The sequence below is a fragment of the Drosophila subobscura genome, chromosome O (assembly GCF_008121235.1).
Source record: "Drosophila subobscura isolate 14011-0131.10 chromosome O, UCBerk_Dsub_1.0, whole genome shotgun sequence".
NCBI classification, from domain to species: domain Eukaryota; kingdom Metazoa; phylum Arthropoda; class Insecta; order Diptera; family Drosophilidae; genus Drosophila; species Drosophila subobscura.
The window spans coordinates 27540990-27557729 of NC_048533.1; the positions used below are offsets into that span (position 1 = coordinate 27540990).

Consider the following 16740-nt stretch of genomic DNA (forward strand, 5'->3'; position numbering starts at 1 on the left):
AAATAAGCATCATCAACAACAACAACAACAAATATAAATGAATATGAAATTGAATCATATGCGCAAGTTGGCCTGTTCAACACCCCACACACACACAGAGAGAGAGACAAAGCCTCACGCGCACAAGGAGGCATGCTCCAGGGCTCCACTGTGCTTTGCTGTCAGTATCCTCTCCGGGGGCAATATGACAATTAGTTACCAAAGCAACAACAGAAATACCTACAAATGACAGCAAAATACACCAGAGAGTGTGAGTGGGTGCTAGGAGGGGGGTGTCTAACATTTATGAACGGTAGCTGGGGGTCTGGAGATGAAGCACACACACCGCATAACATGGCCGCACGGTCGCATGGTCGCATGGCAGCCATTTTGATGACACCAGAGGACACTCTTCGCAGCATCAACACGAAATGAAAAGTCGCACAGGGTGGGTTGTTGGCTGTGGCACGTTTTAGAGCAAAAGGTTGCACAGCATCTGGGAAAAATGGAACTAAAGCACACGCAGCGGAGCAGCCGAAGCGAAGCTGAAGAATAGGCAAAGGGAAAGTAGCTGAAACAGAGGTTCCCATGGGTAGGGAGGGGTGCCAACCATTTAATTAGAAAATACGCATACGCCGCGCCAGCCCGTGGTACTACGGTACGTGCTTCAGTCCTCGACTGTTGTGCCCCAGGTTGCCACGACATCAGCAACAGAGTCAACAGCACGACGCCTGTCAGCTAATTCATCAATTTCTTTCCATGCTCCAAGATATTTTTTTGGACCCACAAGCATTCCATTTTTTGCCACGAAACAATAATTTGTTCGAGTATTTGTATGTTTCCACGAATTGGAAAATCTCCCAGAAGCTGCACACCAGTGGAAAATCCACTCGAATGTCGACTCGGTTTATGGTTTGTTTTGACGCTCTACGTTTTGCGTGCTTGACTGTGCGTTTAATTAAGATAAATCGCGTAGAGCTCAAAGGCAATTAGTCGAGATATTTATTACAATTACCTGTCAGCGACAACGAGTGCACTTGCCTTCTATTACTATTGCGATTGTGTGTAAATGAACTAAGAGCTCACCCTCCGCCACCCCACCGCGGCGCACACCAACAAACACTATGCCAAGTCGTGCACTTGGCTCTAACTATGTTAATTCGTGTGATAGTTCGTTGTGCGGGGCAAAATGTCAAACGGCTGGCGGCACAGTGGTTTCCCGGTTTCTCAGTTTCTCATTTTTCAGCCACACAAATTGTGCTGCTGGAAAATTTGTATGCCTCAGCCCCAAACCAGGCCCAAAACCCTTCGCAATGACACATTAAAGAACTTGTTCTACATTCGCAGTGTCCGTAGACCTATTACCAAAAAGATAAACGGCCCCATTTAATAGATCGCTTCCAAGTGGTGGGGAAAGCCCCCACAACGGCGGCCTTTTCCAAATACATTTCGTGGCTGGAACTTCTTCATTTTTGGGCCATTAAACGTAATGCTTGCTGGCCAAAAGGAAAACCCCAAACAACAAGAAAGGGAAAACCTGAGTGTTGGGAAGTCGCAGTGTAAGTTACCCTTTAAATTGGACAATCCATGATGAAAAGAGATGGAGATTCACAGAGATTAAAGATTAGATACACAAAAACAGAAAGCAATTTATTTATGTATTTAATTATATTTATTTCGTATTGATTTTGTGCACAAAAAATGAACAAAAATCTTAGGATTCGATCACAACTGCTAGTCCCGAATGCCCTCTAGTAAGGGTACATACACATCGATTAAATAATAACCCACAAACACAATAAAAAATCATTTTAAAAAAGGGCAAGAATTATTTGTAGGGTTTATTTTTTTCTGTTTTAAAACATTTTTTGAAGTTATTCTTGGCGAAACTTTGTTGTTGTTTTGCAGTCATGCCTGAACCATTAGGCCACACTGTGCCACATTATAATACATGTACTATTTATAGACAAGAGGCAAGGGAGAGAGTCTAAGCTCTAAGCGGATTAACTGTAATGTTAATTAAAACTTTATCTCTGGACCTCTTTGGGCAACTAATTTGCAAACAAAGTTAATCACGTCTCTCTCGCTCTATCCCCAACGCATTGATATGCCATATCCCATAGCCATGAATGCTGAATGAGTAGTCGCTACATAGCGGGCACATCGCATATTTATGCAAATGAGCACGAGAGTGAGCTAATTGAGTATTAATTAAATAGTTGTGGCAAATCCTAAGTGTACATGTGTATTGTGTGGGATTACACTAAGTCGGGAACCAATAGAACAAGTGCAAAAGGAGGAGGGAGCGGGCATTGAATCAATTATGCCAATGCCTGACTGACAAACTGAATGAATGATCAGCGGACTGAAATCATAATATCTCTCAAAGAAACTACCAGAATATACAAACGATAGATGTGTATGGATGTGTGTGTGTATTTGCTGTATCGCCTTATAAGCCAAAGCAGCAATTTGCATAAACAATTAATCATGCAGAGCGCGAAACGTGCACAAAATTCGAAAAGAACAACAAACTAAATTTAGTTGTGCCAATGGGACAACGACTCCTCCCTCCTCCTCTCCCACGAAGGAATCCCACTCTCTGCTAAGACAAAGGAGAGAGCGGGAGAGAGAGACGAGAAGACCAGAAACCGAAACCAAACACGAACACGATGCCTTTTGCCGACGAGGAGCTGCCTCTCATCGGGGAGGCTTGCGAGGAGGCTTGTCTGAAATTCATAGAAATTGCAGCGCATATGATTCAATTTTGCTTTTCAGCAAAAGAAGCCAAGAAGCCAAGATGAAATAAAACCTGAGGAGAGAGAGAGAGCCTGTGTGCCTGCGTTGTGTGCTCTGGCAGCGCCAATAAACGTGGCCCAAAAGAATGCAGTTCGAGAAACCAGTTTTAGCGTACAGCCTGTGGATTTTTTTCGATCTCCACAGCGTGACAGGGAGGGAGAAACAAACAGAATAAAACTAAAAAAAGGAAAAAGACAGCTCCACCAACAACAAGTGAACCAAATTCTTTTTAACGAGCTTGCACGAACATTTGATCCCCCCAGACCCAAGACCCACGGAGCAGCAGGTAAGTGGTGGGGTTTATTTTTTTGTTCTGCCAAAAAGCAACAGAAAACCGAAAAAAACGGAAAGAAACACCAAAAAAAAAACCGACCATCAGTTTCAGCCGTGGCCAAAGCCAAGAAGTGTTAAACCCGAGCCAAGTTTCGGCCTGTCCGCCGTGTCCGTGTTCATATCTCGTGTCAATTTGCAGGCTGACTTCTTTTTTATATATTTTTTTATTTATTCCTCCTTTTAATGCTACTTTTTTTGAGTTAGTTGAGTTTTGGTTTTCGTTTTCGTTGTTGTATTTTTCTCTCTCAATTTTATATTTTTCTGTGCGCCGCAAATTTAATTGCAGCCGGACGGATGGACACACCCTTTGCGCGCAAAAGACCAAAAGAGTGTCTTGTCTCCTTTTTCTGAGATACTTCTACATTTTTTGGTTGAATTTGAGCAGGTTTTTGCACAAATTTCGTGGCTACTCCTCTACGCTTGGCTAGGCACCTAAAATATGCCCGGGACACATGCAATGCACTTGGAGGGGGAGATGGACATTGGGATGCACAGGAGGCGGCATGACTAAATATAATTATATATTTATGAAATTAAGTTAATTATGCTAAATGCATTTTATTATTTAGTTAGCCGCAAAGCGGCTGTAAGAGCTTTGCCTCTCCAAATACATGCTCATTCATGGGATTGGAATCGGATTTGGGTTCGGGTTTGGGAATGCTTTTATCCAAAGACATGGCCTGCGACTGGGTCTAGGCCTGATGGCGGCAGTCTGCCCGGCATTGCCTGAGTGACGGACAGACTTGGGGCTTGGCCCTGGCCTCTTGGTGCCTGGTGCCTGATTCTGGCTCTGGTGTTGATTGGTAAGCGTGGAATACAAATTAATAAATTATACGCCATGCTCTGTACTTTTTTTCTTGGTTTTTTCTTTCATTTGGGTATTTTTCAGCGATTATTTAATCATTTTTCAGCGAAATGCCGCAAAACCTTTCTCAGGCAGGCTCTTGGAGGGTGTGGACAAAGCAATAAAAGGAGTTGAGTCTTAAAGTACTTGTTTAATGGAGTTTTTTCTGGGATTATTACAGATAATTCTTGCCATATCCGCTTTTGCCCTCAGCTCTACATCGGCGCCCCTTCGTCCGGCAGGCAGAGACCAGCCCCTCGGCTGCATTATGAAGGGTTTTTTTGGGAGCTTACAAACCATTCCAAAAAATAAATTCAATGTAATTGCAAAATCGCATAATATTATTAATGATTATTAATTTGATTTGCCAAACAAAAATTCCTCATAAATCAGTTATTCATTTCAAATAGATTCAATCGTAATTTTATATCAATTATAATTTTGTTTGGTTTATTGAAATATTTGTTTGCAATTCATGAATGATACCAAAAAAGTGTATTGAATTCCCAGAAAATAACTCAATTCAATCAAGATGGAAAAAAAATTAATTTTCCAGTTCATTGAAAGAGGATTTCCTATCAAAATTAAATCTATTAAATATGAACGATAAATGCTATAAATTGGTTTCCAAATGGAATAACGCAAGTACACAATTTTTCACAAAGTTATTTTTTATACCAGATAATCTCTTGACTAATTGACATATTTTTCAATTCAATTTGGCATGGAGAAACTCACACGAAAAATATAATTTGACATGGAGAAATATTTATGCGTATAAAATTGTCATATGGCAAAGTCAACAATTTCTTTTGGCCATTATTTTATGGTCTATATTTAGACCCAAAAGAAGGGAGAGAGAAAAATAAAACTCCATTGTAAAGTCATGTTTACGCCAGTGCCATGCAGAGATTCCGTTGAATGCCAAAAAAATATTTTTACTTTTCATTGTTTGTGTGTGTGTGTGATTTTTTGCTTTCTTGTTTTTATTCTTATGCTCAGGTTCTGTTCCTCTGCTACCCCCGGACCCGAGGCAGCAGCATTTCTGTCAATTGATTCGCCTGTCTGGCTTTTTTCAAATACGCATTAATTTCATTTATTGCAATCATCATGGGTTGTTCTTGCCTGCTGTCATGGCGAGAGCACGAAAGTTGGATGGGAGACATTTTAGAAGAGAAGAGGAGAAAGTAGAAGGAGCAGAGCTGAGCAGAGCAGCCCACGTAGCATTCCTAGGCACTGATTGTGTTGATTACGATGACCCACTTTGTTTGCCAAGGCTCTCGCTTCCTCTCTGTCTCTCTCTCTGGTTCCAGTTTCAGCACGGAACTCGTGTGCAAAATCCCATCCCACCACCCACCACACCGCACCTCTACTTCTCTCTCTCTCTCTCTGTCACTCTCTCTAGTCAAATTCAATGAACTCGAAACTTGCTGATAATACTCGCAATAATAATAATAAAAGTAGTAATAATGTTGTTTTCAAATGACAGCACAGACAACGGAGGAGGACGAGGACAAATGGAGAGAAATGGCACAGAAGAATAGAGTACTACCACGAGTAGTAGTATGGATGTCGGGGATGGCAGAATGGGAGGATTGTCACTCAAAGTTGAACAAGAGACAGATAAATGACATTGGTTAGCTGGCTGGCTGGCTGGCCATTGTAGGCCCTCGGCCTATGTAGATACATTTGCACATTAAAAACATATAACGCACATGAAAGGAAATGTTTCGATAAGTACTTGGCATACGGGTCCAGGCTAACAACCATAACAAAGTACTTGAATGTGGCGTTTATTTTTTTAATGGGGTGTACGGCACACAAATCTACGCGTGTGTACGTGTAGTACTCAGATCTAGATACATGGATGTACATATAAATTGTTTTGTTTTCCTCTGACCACACAATGACTAGGCGAAAAAACAAAACAAAACACAGCACAGGTGTCACCTCCCCTACCTTTGGGATGCCCTCCAGCAACGGGCACCATGAAATCTGCTTTTATGCTCGAACAGACTAAACATTTTTCTACTGCTGCTGCTGCTCTCAAATGGGTAAAGTGTGTGCGTGTGTGTGTGGGTGGAGGGGAGGTGGCAACACTCACCTATCGACATGATCGGACATAAAAGTTCTTTGGCATTTGGCAATTTTTGTTTTCTTATTTGGCCAAAGCGTCAATTACTGTCCCTGCCCCTGTCCCTGCGCCAGTCTCCTTCTGTTCTGTACTTGTCTCTTATTATACCCAGGTGACTGCGGAGTTCATTGGGGTGTATTGTTTCAGTAAAATGTTGGGCATAATATTTCATTCTCGAATCTCACAGATTATGGCAAGAAAAATGTGGAAGGAATAATGTTTCCCTCGGCAATGGTTATTGGGGAAACAAATTTCGATTTTTGAAATAAATTAATAAAAAAAAATAAGTACAGGGTATAAATAGCTCATAAAGAAATATTGAAATGTGTAATGGGTATCCCTGTAATCGATACATCTCCTACTCTACAGCGTTTCTGTTTTTTGCTGCCTCCGTTGGCTGTTGTACGTCAATAATATGCGTCATTCTAATACGAAAAAATAAATAAATAACACAGAAAGAGAGAGAGAGAGGGATGGAGAGAGCCGGGTCGGGCAGGGGCCAGAAAAAAAGGAGGAAAAAAAACTCGGCTTACACGTGGTACTACTTTTAATGGATTTTATTTGTACTTGCCACTGTCGCTGGGGCCCTGTAGCTGGACCCCAGAGAGGGGTACGGCCAGCGGCGCAGGGCAGTGGATATATATTGCCCAACCACACAGGGAAGTGGAGTGAAGTGGAGTGGAGGGGAGGGGATTGGTGTTGCGGGGGCCAGGTTCAAGTTGTAAGTGCTATTTTCATTGTTGTTTTGTAAAGTGTTGCCGTTGTTGTAGTTGTTTGATTTGTTGTACTTGTTGTATTTGTGCGTAAAGCAGTCGAAACGAACAATGACAAACAATATTGCCCACCGGCGGAGTTCCAGGGGAGGTACTGAAGCCGCGACATAGGAACGATTGGTTGGCATATCGAAAGAATCCCAACAATTGGCCAGGTAAAGCATGAAAGTGGCTTATAAATAGAACCCAGGTAGCCATGAATTATGAACGTTTTTGGGTGTAGAGCAGACCGAATGGATTGGCTAGGCCTAGCGTACATGTTCTCATACATATCTCTGTTCTTCGGTTAATTGAGAGAGCTAAAAACCCATTTTGTCTGCTCTAGTTACCAATTCGATGCAGTAAAAGAAACTAGCACTAGATATTTGTCCAACTTAAGTTGTGACCAATTGCAAAACTATTTTATATGAGAATTTTATTTATAGTTATATTTTTCTGCTGGGCATCTCCCAGTTGGACTCCCACGAGGCACATTCAGGAAGCACATTCTGTGCTGTAAGTAGTTTGTGGCAGTCCCTAAACGATTGCAATCACAATTCAATCTACACTAATGCTCGTATTTATTTTATATTGATTGGACTCCTTTGGGAGGTCATAACCATAGAAAATAACTTACGGAATGTACGATCTGATAATGCTTTTTCCTATGAAATTGTATGGTCTTGTACCTGTAACTACTTCTACAGCTGGCAGTCCACATTTGCAGTCCAGTTGTGGCAATGAAAATTTGTATTTCAATGCCCGAACGCCGCAAAGTCATCCAATTGCAAAAGTATTCATATAAAATTAAGGCTTTTTGCCTCTTTCAATTTTAGGTCGCAGCTGCCACACGCCACAGCTGCAAGCCAGAGCCAGAGCCAAATTTGGTGCGGAAATGCTGCCTCATCTAGGCCATTTTTGATAAGGCCTCAACTTTAGACCCAGTTTAAAGCAGAGCCGAGGCCCGTTTGTATGCTATTAAAGTGTTTTCTCGTTTATGGCCCACACCCACTACCACTCCCCCCTTGGCTCTAAAATTGTAAAAAATGGGGGAAGGGGCTAAAAAAGTTTGCTAATGTGGCGCCACGGCTACGCAAAATTTATGCCAACTAACTTCTAATAATAATTTTAATTGCCAAACGGCAGCACTTTACGCATTATGCCACAGAGTGGGAGACGGGGGGGTGACTAGGGTTCTGCTGGAGTTTGCTTTCATTTCATTTTTAATGTTTTCATGAGGGTTTTTTTTAATATTTATTTTTTATACAAACATTTTGCAAGAAGTTGGACGGACGCATGGCACATGTTGCCGAAGGAGGAAAAATGAGAAGGAGGGAGTGAGAGAGGGAGGAAGGGAGGAAGGGAGGCTGAGAAATTAAATTACAAATGTCATGCTGACTAGGGGAATATTTTCTTTCATTTTAGTCGCTTTTTCTTCTATTTGGTGTTTCTCTGGTTTTGGTACCCTGCACTCGGTGGAGTAGATTTTGGGGTATATTGGGGCGCTCTACTAAGGTGAGGATAATAATGGATATGAGAGCTAATTTTATATTGATTTAAATATTATTATTAGTTGTCCAATGAATTTAAAATAAATGCTAAACCCTTTTTAGGCAACAAAGGAATGCACATAAAAATGTTCTCAATAAACGAGGTATCCAATTAGTCCAAATACACGACCATAACGCTGCCACTTGTTTCACTAAGAAACCTTTCCATGAAATGCGCACACGTGGATGGAGCCGTATGGGCTTCTGGATGTAGATGTAGAAGTGGCTCCGGCTATGGCACAAACTGAAGCCTTAATATGCGTATGTGTCTACGGAGCGGAAAAGTACCAAAGCACCAAGAAGAAGTGCTCCATTGCCGCTCTTCATGAAAGCCTCTATCAACAGAAATGAATGAAAATTAATTGTCGCCCGATTATTTTTTTTTGCACCTCTTATTTTTCCAGTCTGGCGGGACAGGCAACGGTTTCCCCCAATACTATAGCTAATATCTATTTGGTTTACTTGTGTCAGACCAGGAATGTTAATAAACAGAAACTGAAATGTCATCTTTGTCTAGACGAAAAATACATTAGGAAATGAATACAATACTTTAGAGTTTGATGGAAAGAAGATCTGATCAATGTCCCTCGGTTTTGAATGGTGAATGTTTGGAATGTGTAAACTATTAAGCAATGGGAATTATATGTAATTGAATGGCTGCTAATAAGAGTGAGGATGATTGCTGCAAGCGGCCACCATAGATAAATCTGGCAATTCTTTTCATGGCACATTCCCAACACTTTTCCACCTCTGGAAGTGCTTTCAGCAGCTCTAAAAAACTCTTCAAAACTCTAGTGACATCAAAAATGTTCGTCCACTGCAATTTCCTAATTTAACTAATAGAATTTTGTTTTTTATTGGACACCGCACGCGTCAGATAAGTGTCTGAAGGGAGGTGTGTCTTCGTCTCCTTCTCTGTCTCTTTCTGTAGAGGGGATGATTTTCGTATAATTGTCAGCACAAAAAAAGGAAATATGTTTCACAGACACTTCCTTTGCCATCGCCATTTCCCCCCACCCTTCCTCCATCCGCGTCAGAAGATTATGAAATTTATAAAATACTTTCCCCAAAGTAAAATCTTTGCTCTCGTGCTAAGTGCGACTCTGCCGCAGGGCTCTGTAGGGGGAGGGCGAGGGCCGGGAAAGGTCCATGTCCGTCCATGTTGTACTTAACTGATTTTCCCCAAGAATTTTCACATTTCAGGGGGTAAGAGGCGGACGTGAGCAGTGGAGAATCGAGTCGAATCGAATCGAAGGCGACCAGCAGCAGCAGCAGCACCAGGAGCACCAGCGGAGCAATCAGTTTAAAGCTGTCAGGGAAATGCCGGAGATTTTCAATGAGGCTATAAAACGAGGCAAAACTGCTGCGAATAATGCGACGCAGGATCCTCTCTAGGCAGGACACCATCGTCATAGTCTCTCATTCTCATTCCCAACGCCATTTTCCCTTTTTGGGCGGTGTGTGCATGTGTAGAAACTTTAATCAGGGAAAATGCGCCATGTACAGATACAGATACACAGATAGAAGGAACAGTTTTCGGGGCTTTCGAGGCGGAGCTCAAGACACCGCAAAAGTCTGCTGCTATTCCCATTCTCTCTCGCCCTCTCTCTCCCTCTTTCTAACCATTTTAAGCTGTCTCTTTCGGCGCCGGCAGCATTTAGGGCTCATCGTCATACGCCAGCCTCCCATCCACCAGCAACCATCCTCATGGGTGCCACTCCACACTCCAGTCAAGAGCGGCAAACGCCTTGCATTTTGTGGTCTGGATGAGCCGATTTTCTGTTTTCTATTGCGCCCAGCAAAACGTTGACTCCTCAAGTTGTTGTTTCAACTGTTTTTCCACCACCCAACCCTCTCCTGCGTGGTGCTGTTTGTTTGCTGTTCTAAATACACTAGTAGAAAAGGTTCCAGGGAAGGAAATATGTCAGACTTTAGATGGTATATCGTTCAGGGACTGGTCTAAGCCTATGAAGATGGACTCTGATGCACAAGCGAATGCGGTACAAGAGAATGCCAGCGAATGGTGAACAAAAAAACAGCATACATGTCGTGTGACTGACGCGGCTCCATTTAAATTTAATTAAAATAAATTTGTAACTCTTCCCAATTGTTTCATAGAAACTTTTTCGTTCTTTGAAGAGCATCCAGCATTTCCAGTGCCTGATTCTTACATTTCTCTTGCAAGTTCCTCTTGCTGGTTGCTGTTGGTTGTGGCTCTTGGTTGTTGTTCTTGGTTGTTGCTTGTTGTTCTGGTGGCAGCCAAGTTGTAACGCTGCTTGAGATGTCAAATAGCAGAGCGCCACGCCGCAGCAGCAGCAACAGCAGGAAGCACTTGGAAATTGAAATCAAGCTTTGGGCGCCAGTTACGCAGACGCCGGTGCCGATTCCGATGCCGACGGCGACGCCAACGCACCGTACAATAATAGCAACAACAACAACAAAAGTGGCATGCAACAACAGCAGAAACAACAAAGCAACGAAAGGGTCTCAGAGATATTTGCATATGAATACGGAGCACTCAGAGTGGCAGAGGGGGTGGCGGGTGGCGGCTTTTCGGGTTGTTGCTTCAACAGCAACAGCTACAGCAATGGGGCACACAAACGATTTGCTGCTGTATGTATACGAGTAAGCCAGCAACAACATAACTACATATGTACGTATAGTAGCAACAAAAGGAACAACCACAAAAGATCTGCTAAGAAAACTTATACCCTTTAAGGATGGAATGACAAGAGCAACCAAGGAGCCATGAAGGAGCAGTTGGAAGCGCTTTGATGGCAGCAATTTTTAAAACTAAATTACATTTTTATTATTTGTTCAAGATCCAAGCATCACTCTTAGAGCTGAAAATTAGGATTAAATAATACTCTAGAAATTCTGAGGGTAATATAAACAATTAGTGTTAGACTCCTCTTAGATTATGTGAAATGCAGCAGGAAATATTGAACTACATGTGGTTCTCCTCTACAGAAAGAGATCTCAACTCCCTGGGGGGGCAAAAATAGAATTGGGGACATTCGTTAAGGGTATGTGAAGCCTCGACCTTTTCATGCTTTGATGTTTTGATGGCTGCTGCTTGCTGTTGTTGTTTCTGTTTCTGTTTCGTGGGTTTGCCGCCTCCTCCATAGCTTATGGTGTGTTGTGCCTGCGGTGTATTGCCAGCGGCAACAATATCGTTCAACGCTTGATGCCATTTACTGTTGTTGTTGTTGTTGCTGCCTGTAGCAGCGGTGGGCGCTAGATGGCGCCACACGCTAGCGAAAATTGAATAAGAGGCTCGAAGACTTGAAGGCAATTCCCCGGCAAAAGATGTAGGCAGGCAGTCGAAGGAGGCACAGTCAGGCGAGCGGAAAGCAGGAAGCTATACCAATAACAAACACACACACATTCCCCTGCCACCCGCTGAAAAAGAGACTCCCACACTCGCACACAGACACGGCTACACATGGCCGTGTAACAAGGAAAAGTTATGTAGTGTTCCATGCCATGTAGTACCTCTTCCCTTTCCCCTCTACAACGGGCGGAGCAGGACGGGTTTTCCTTCATTTTTTGTGCTGTGCTCCCTCTTTTTTTCGCCCGTTTTTCCTTTTATTTTTGCTTGTTTTGGGTTACTTTGAATTTAATGGAAAATTTATTGACGACATGCCGCTTAGTCGTTTGACTTGGACTTGGACTTTTGCCTTTGCCGTTGCCTTTGCTATTGCTGTTGCCCCCAAAAACGTTGCGCCCGCAGGCGGCAGCAGCCACAGCCACAGCCCACCACCCACTGCCACCCTTGGACTAGCTATTTCCCGGCCCGGCTGTAGCTCCTGCACTGCTTTCCCTCCGCTGTTTGGGGCTCTGTGTGCTCTGTCATGTGTGCAAAAGTTTTCGCATTTGGTTTGGTTTTATGAACTTGCCCATGCCCTGTTTTTTTTCTTCCAAGCAATTGGGGATAAATAGTTGATGATTGTGTGTGTTGCTGTGTGTTGCTGTGTGTGTGGTGCTAAGGGGTTGGGGAAATGAGGGATGACCGCATGATATGTGCCTCGAATTGATTGATTGTCTCTCAGGCACATTGAAAAAACATTTTAAACGTTTCCCATATGCCGAAATGCGGATGGCATCTCCATCATCCCCCAGCATCATGCTTGACTGACGTTGGGCATTTTCTTTTCATTTGTTTGCTATTTGCATTTTGGCTTTTACGTTTTGAAAGGATGAATGCTCCCACGTGAGAATGTGACAGGTGTATCTCTCAATTTATTTCATAATTCCAAGCAAAACAGATGCGGGCCATGCCGCACTCTCTCTCTCTGGCTAACCCTCTCTCTTTGTGACTTGTTCACTTAGAAATAAATTAGAATTATAATTTCGCTTAGCCAAATCAACGACGCAATAACCGGCCCGATGGCCGGCTTACATGCAAAGGGACTATTCCCGAGAGCAACCCCCACGAGAAGCGAATGCCAAAAATAAAGTAGAGGGTAGTTTTTTGGCTATGCCACTCACACACACACACACACACGGAGAGAAAATTCTGAATCCTCAACGGGTGGGCGATCTGGAACACCGTCGAAAAGTTTTCTCGCGTGTTTTACCAACTTTAATATTTTATGTTGCTGATTTTCTTTATGGGATTTGGCTCTAGAAAACCAAGGGACAAGCACTCGAGCAAGCACCCGCACAACCCCCACCCCAACCTAGTTCTTTGAAAACTCAACAAGTTTTTGGCCAAGACTCCTCAGGGAAGAAGTCTTGGCTTGGAGTGTGGAATGCGGACACGCCTGCCCCGTTACGCCATTAGTTTATGATTATTGCCCAAGTTTAGAGCGTGATCGAAAACGGTGGGCGGGGTGGGCTCTGGCTGCAAGGATTTCTTTATATATATTCAAGAAGTGGTACAGTACTCACCTGTTGTTGGCTGTTTGGTGAGGGTCAGTCCTCCATTGTTATCGGTCAGCAGCAGCAGTGGCAGCAGCAGCAGCAAAATCTCAAACAGTTCAATGGCAAAGAGGCTTCGATTGTAAAACAAAAACATTGCAATCGCAGGACGTGTGTTCCGCTGGCCAGTCTATGCCCTTTGCCCGATGGCTTCTGCTCCTCCTCCTCCTCCTACTACAGCTACTCCTCGAACTCCTCCTCCTCCTCCGTCGGCTGGTTTTTCCTGTGCGTTCGATGCCAAACAAAGTCTGTGACTATATCCGATGTCGGGGATGCGATTACATCAACTGTTGCTGCTTCCAATTACTCTTCCGCTTGGGCCTTTCGATTTTGGGATGTTATGCCGAGTATTTTGTCATTGTTGCTGTGGCTCTCCTTCGAAGATGGAGCGGCGGATTGGAAAAATCAAATCACTGAATTTTATTTACTAATCTTATGGCGACACACACACAAGGGCAAACGGGGGTGGCACACAAAAGTATGCTAATATATTTCGCGGCACGGGGACGGGGGGCAACGCTCGCCACACGCATAAATATTTTACGCGTGCAACAGTGCGTATACGCAATTTGTTTAATAGTCCGCACAAACATTACCACACAACATGGGCTGCCAGGACCCTGAACCTCCCGAACCTGGCGCCAATTTCTTTAGCTGTCAACATTCAAATGGATGAGACATTCAAAATTGATGATAAAAGCCATGGGGGGAGGGGGCGGAAACAGTGAAGCTTCGCTGTGAGGGGTCGGAGATTTCAGCGGCAGGAATGGAATATAATTTCCGTATGTAACAAGGATATGTTTATATCTGCCTTATATAAATGTCTAAATAAATCCTTACCTAATTAAATTTCCGTTTAACTTTTAATTGCGAAAATTTTAGAAACTTTTCTAGAACATTAGCCTCCGCTTCTCATCATTAAATGTGCGTTGAAGATTTCGCCCTATCGATTCATTCAGTTACTTCCACGGACTGCTCGCAGCACTTGCTTCAAATGAAAGTAAAAGATTTCCGAGGAATAACTGCCTCAAAGAGCTTTTAATGATTTTCCCTGACATATTTCATTTTTTTAGTGGCAAAAAAAAGGTTTCTTGTTATATAAAATTGAAAGGCAGATCCTTGACCAGACCTACAGTACATATTTCACTTTTAATCTGTGCTCGTAATTCCAGAGCTTGGTAGAAATTTCGAGACACTTTGCGCCCATAGGCCACAGGCCAAGCGTAATCCTCAATCTGCGTTCATATCCCTTTTAAGTATCATCTATGTATCATCATTAAATTTGTACTGGCTTTTGTGTTCCGGTTTAAGCTGTGATAAATTCTGTGACTCTTCCACGGGGAAGATGATGATTCTTCGACCCACATCTCTGCTGACTTCTGGCGGTGGTGGCGGCGGCCACTACGGTTCCATTGCCATTACGCACGCATCGTGCCGTAATCATAATGCTGATGCTATGATGCTATGATGCTCTGATGATGATGGTGCCATAAAAGGCAGCGGGCACATTTCAATTCCACATGCAGAGAGACAGAGCGACAGCGACAACAAGTACCACAAAGGCGCGTGTATCTGAAAGATACATTTTCTAGCTTTCTAGAGTGCTCGGATTCGCGCGGCAAACCAAAGTGAGCGAGAGAACACAAAACAAAAAAAAATCATCGCATAAATGAATGCTAAAATATATTTCGGCTGTGGCTGTGGCTGCCTCTGCCTCAGCCACAGCCACAGCCTCGCTCTCTGCTGTTGCCGCTGCGGCGCCATTACTGTTATTGCTGCTGTTGCTTTTTTCCACTATCAAAGGCTTTTGCAAAGCCACACGCTGACGCCAGCTGCGACGCCGACGGCAAACAGCGCGCCAGCTACTGAGGCTGCAGCCACAGACAAAGTTTTATATGTATGACAATTGCTTTTTTGTTGCGACCAACAAAAAAATTGTAAAAAAATTCAATAAATCAAAAGAAAATGCAAAAAACTGCCAAAACAAAAAACGAACAAGAAACAAAACAAGAAGCAACGCATTTGCGAGTCGAAGATTTAAATACTCTGCCGGAAAGTGGGTGCACAAATAGAAAATAATGCAAAAATGCTGGCAGATGAATCCCTTCTAGAAATATTTGAATAAAATGTTGGCTAAATCAGACGGAACTTTGGCTATTCCTACAGCTACAAAATACCCTTTTAGCTAAGCAAACTTTTATTCATATCTAAAATACCTCGTTTTAAGGTTATAAATTTGTAGAACAAGTGAATTTCCATGGGTTTTCACTCTTGCTGCCGGCAACGACAAATTTTTGCCCACGCATTGTGGCGTTTATTTGTTGTGTGGCGGACCCCTTTTGTTTACAACTTTTAATATACAATATTTTGTAGTTTAACAAAAAACTTTCATCGCCCGAAAGGACAACCCGCAACCGTGTGCCCGTGCCAGTAGCGTACGAAAAAGGAATTTAAGCCCCAAACGAAAAACCTCAATTTGAGAGATAAGCAAGAAGCGTAGCGGAAATCGTATTGGGGGTTCTGATTCTGGTTCTCTGTGTGTTATATAAAACAAATTGAACAATGCACATGTATGCGAAATTTCGTGCAGAAACATACACACACACATACACGTATGCAAAGGCAGAGCCAGAGAGAGAAACAGGCGCTCAGAATGGATAAAAGTTTGTTTTGTGTCGGGCAGAGGGAGATGGAGAAGGCAGAGAAGGAGAGCAAACAAAAATTCAGCAACGACGCAAAAATTTCGATTTCCTCGAAATTTGTACCTCGTTTTGTTGTTCTTCTATTATGCTTATTTCTCGTATTCATCATCTGCGCTGGCTCCTGCTGTTTGTTGTTGCTGCTGTGCTTCTTCCTTCAACCATCATCGAGTATCAGAGTACTCGGCCGTGTTCTCAGTTTCACTTCCGCACGAATTTGTTTCAGAAGTGGAATTGCTATAAAGGCGGTTTTAAGTGCAATCAGAAGTGAGTTATGGGCTGGACTTGGCCAATGATCGCTAAACAGTCCTCAAACCAAATCAATCTTTTTCCTTTTTCAACTTCACTTTCGGTCAACAGTTTTGTGAAAACGAAACTGGGAACAAGGCCTGATAATTCATTTTGTTTGCAAATAAAGTAAAGCAAAGAAATACGAAGAGAAAAGAAGAAGCAACAGCAGAGAAACATCAGCAGCAGTGGCAGCGGAGGCAGCAGCGCAGCTTACTAAGCTTTTTCTGAGCATCATCATCGGCATCGGCATCGCCATCCCACTCCAATCTGATGCCTGTTTTTGCTCCTTGTTTTTGCTACGCTTTCGCTTTGTTGCGTCCGAGAGCTTTGACTGCTGCCTGCGCTGCCGCTGCTGCCTACCGTTCATAGTAGAAGAGGAAGAACTACTGTACTTTGGCGGTCATGTTTTTATTGCGTTTCCATATCCTTCTCTTCG

The 16740-nt window shown here is 43.1% G+C and overlaps 1 protein-coding gene across 2 annotated transcripts in view; it reads right to left on the bottom strand.

Annotated features, from left to right (window-relative positions):
• Positions 1-16740, bottom strand: part of LOC117897409 — a 61266-nt gene that overhangs the window by 43687 nt on the left and 839 nt on the right. For both annotated transcript variants that reach the window (XM_034806234.1, XM_034806235.1), the window contains exon 2: positions 13285-13689. In XM_034806234.1, coding sequence (XP_034662125.1) covers positions 13285-13411 — 127 coding nt within the window. In that variant the 5' untranslated portion in view covers positions 13412-13689. The remainder of the gene's footprint in view (positions 1-13284; positions 13690-16740) is intronic.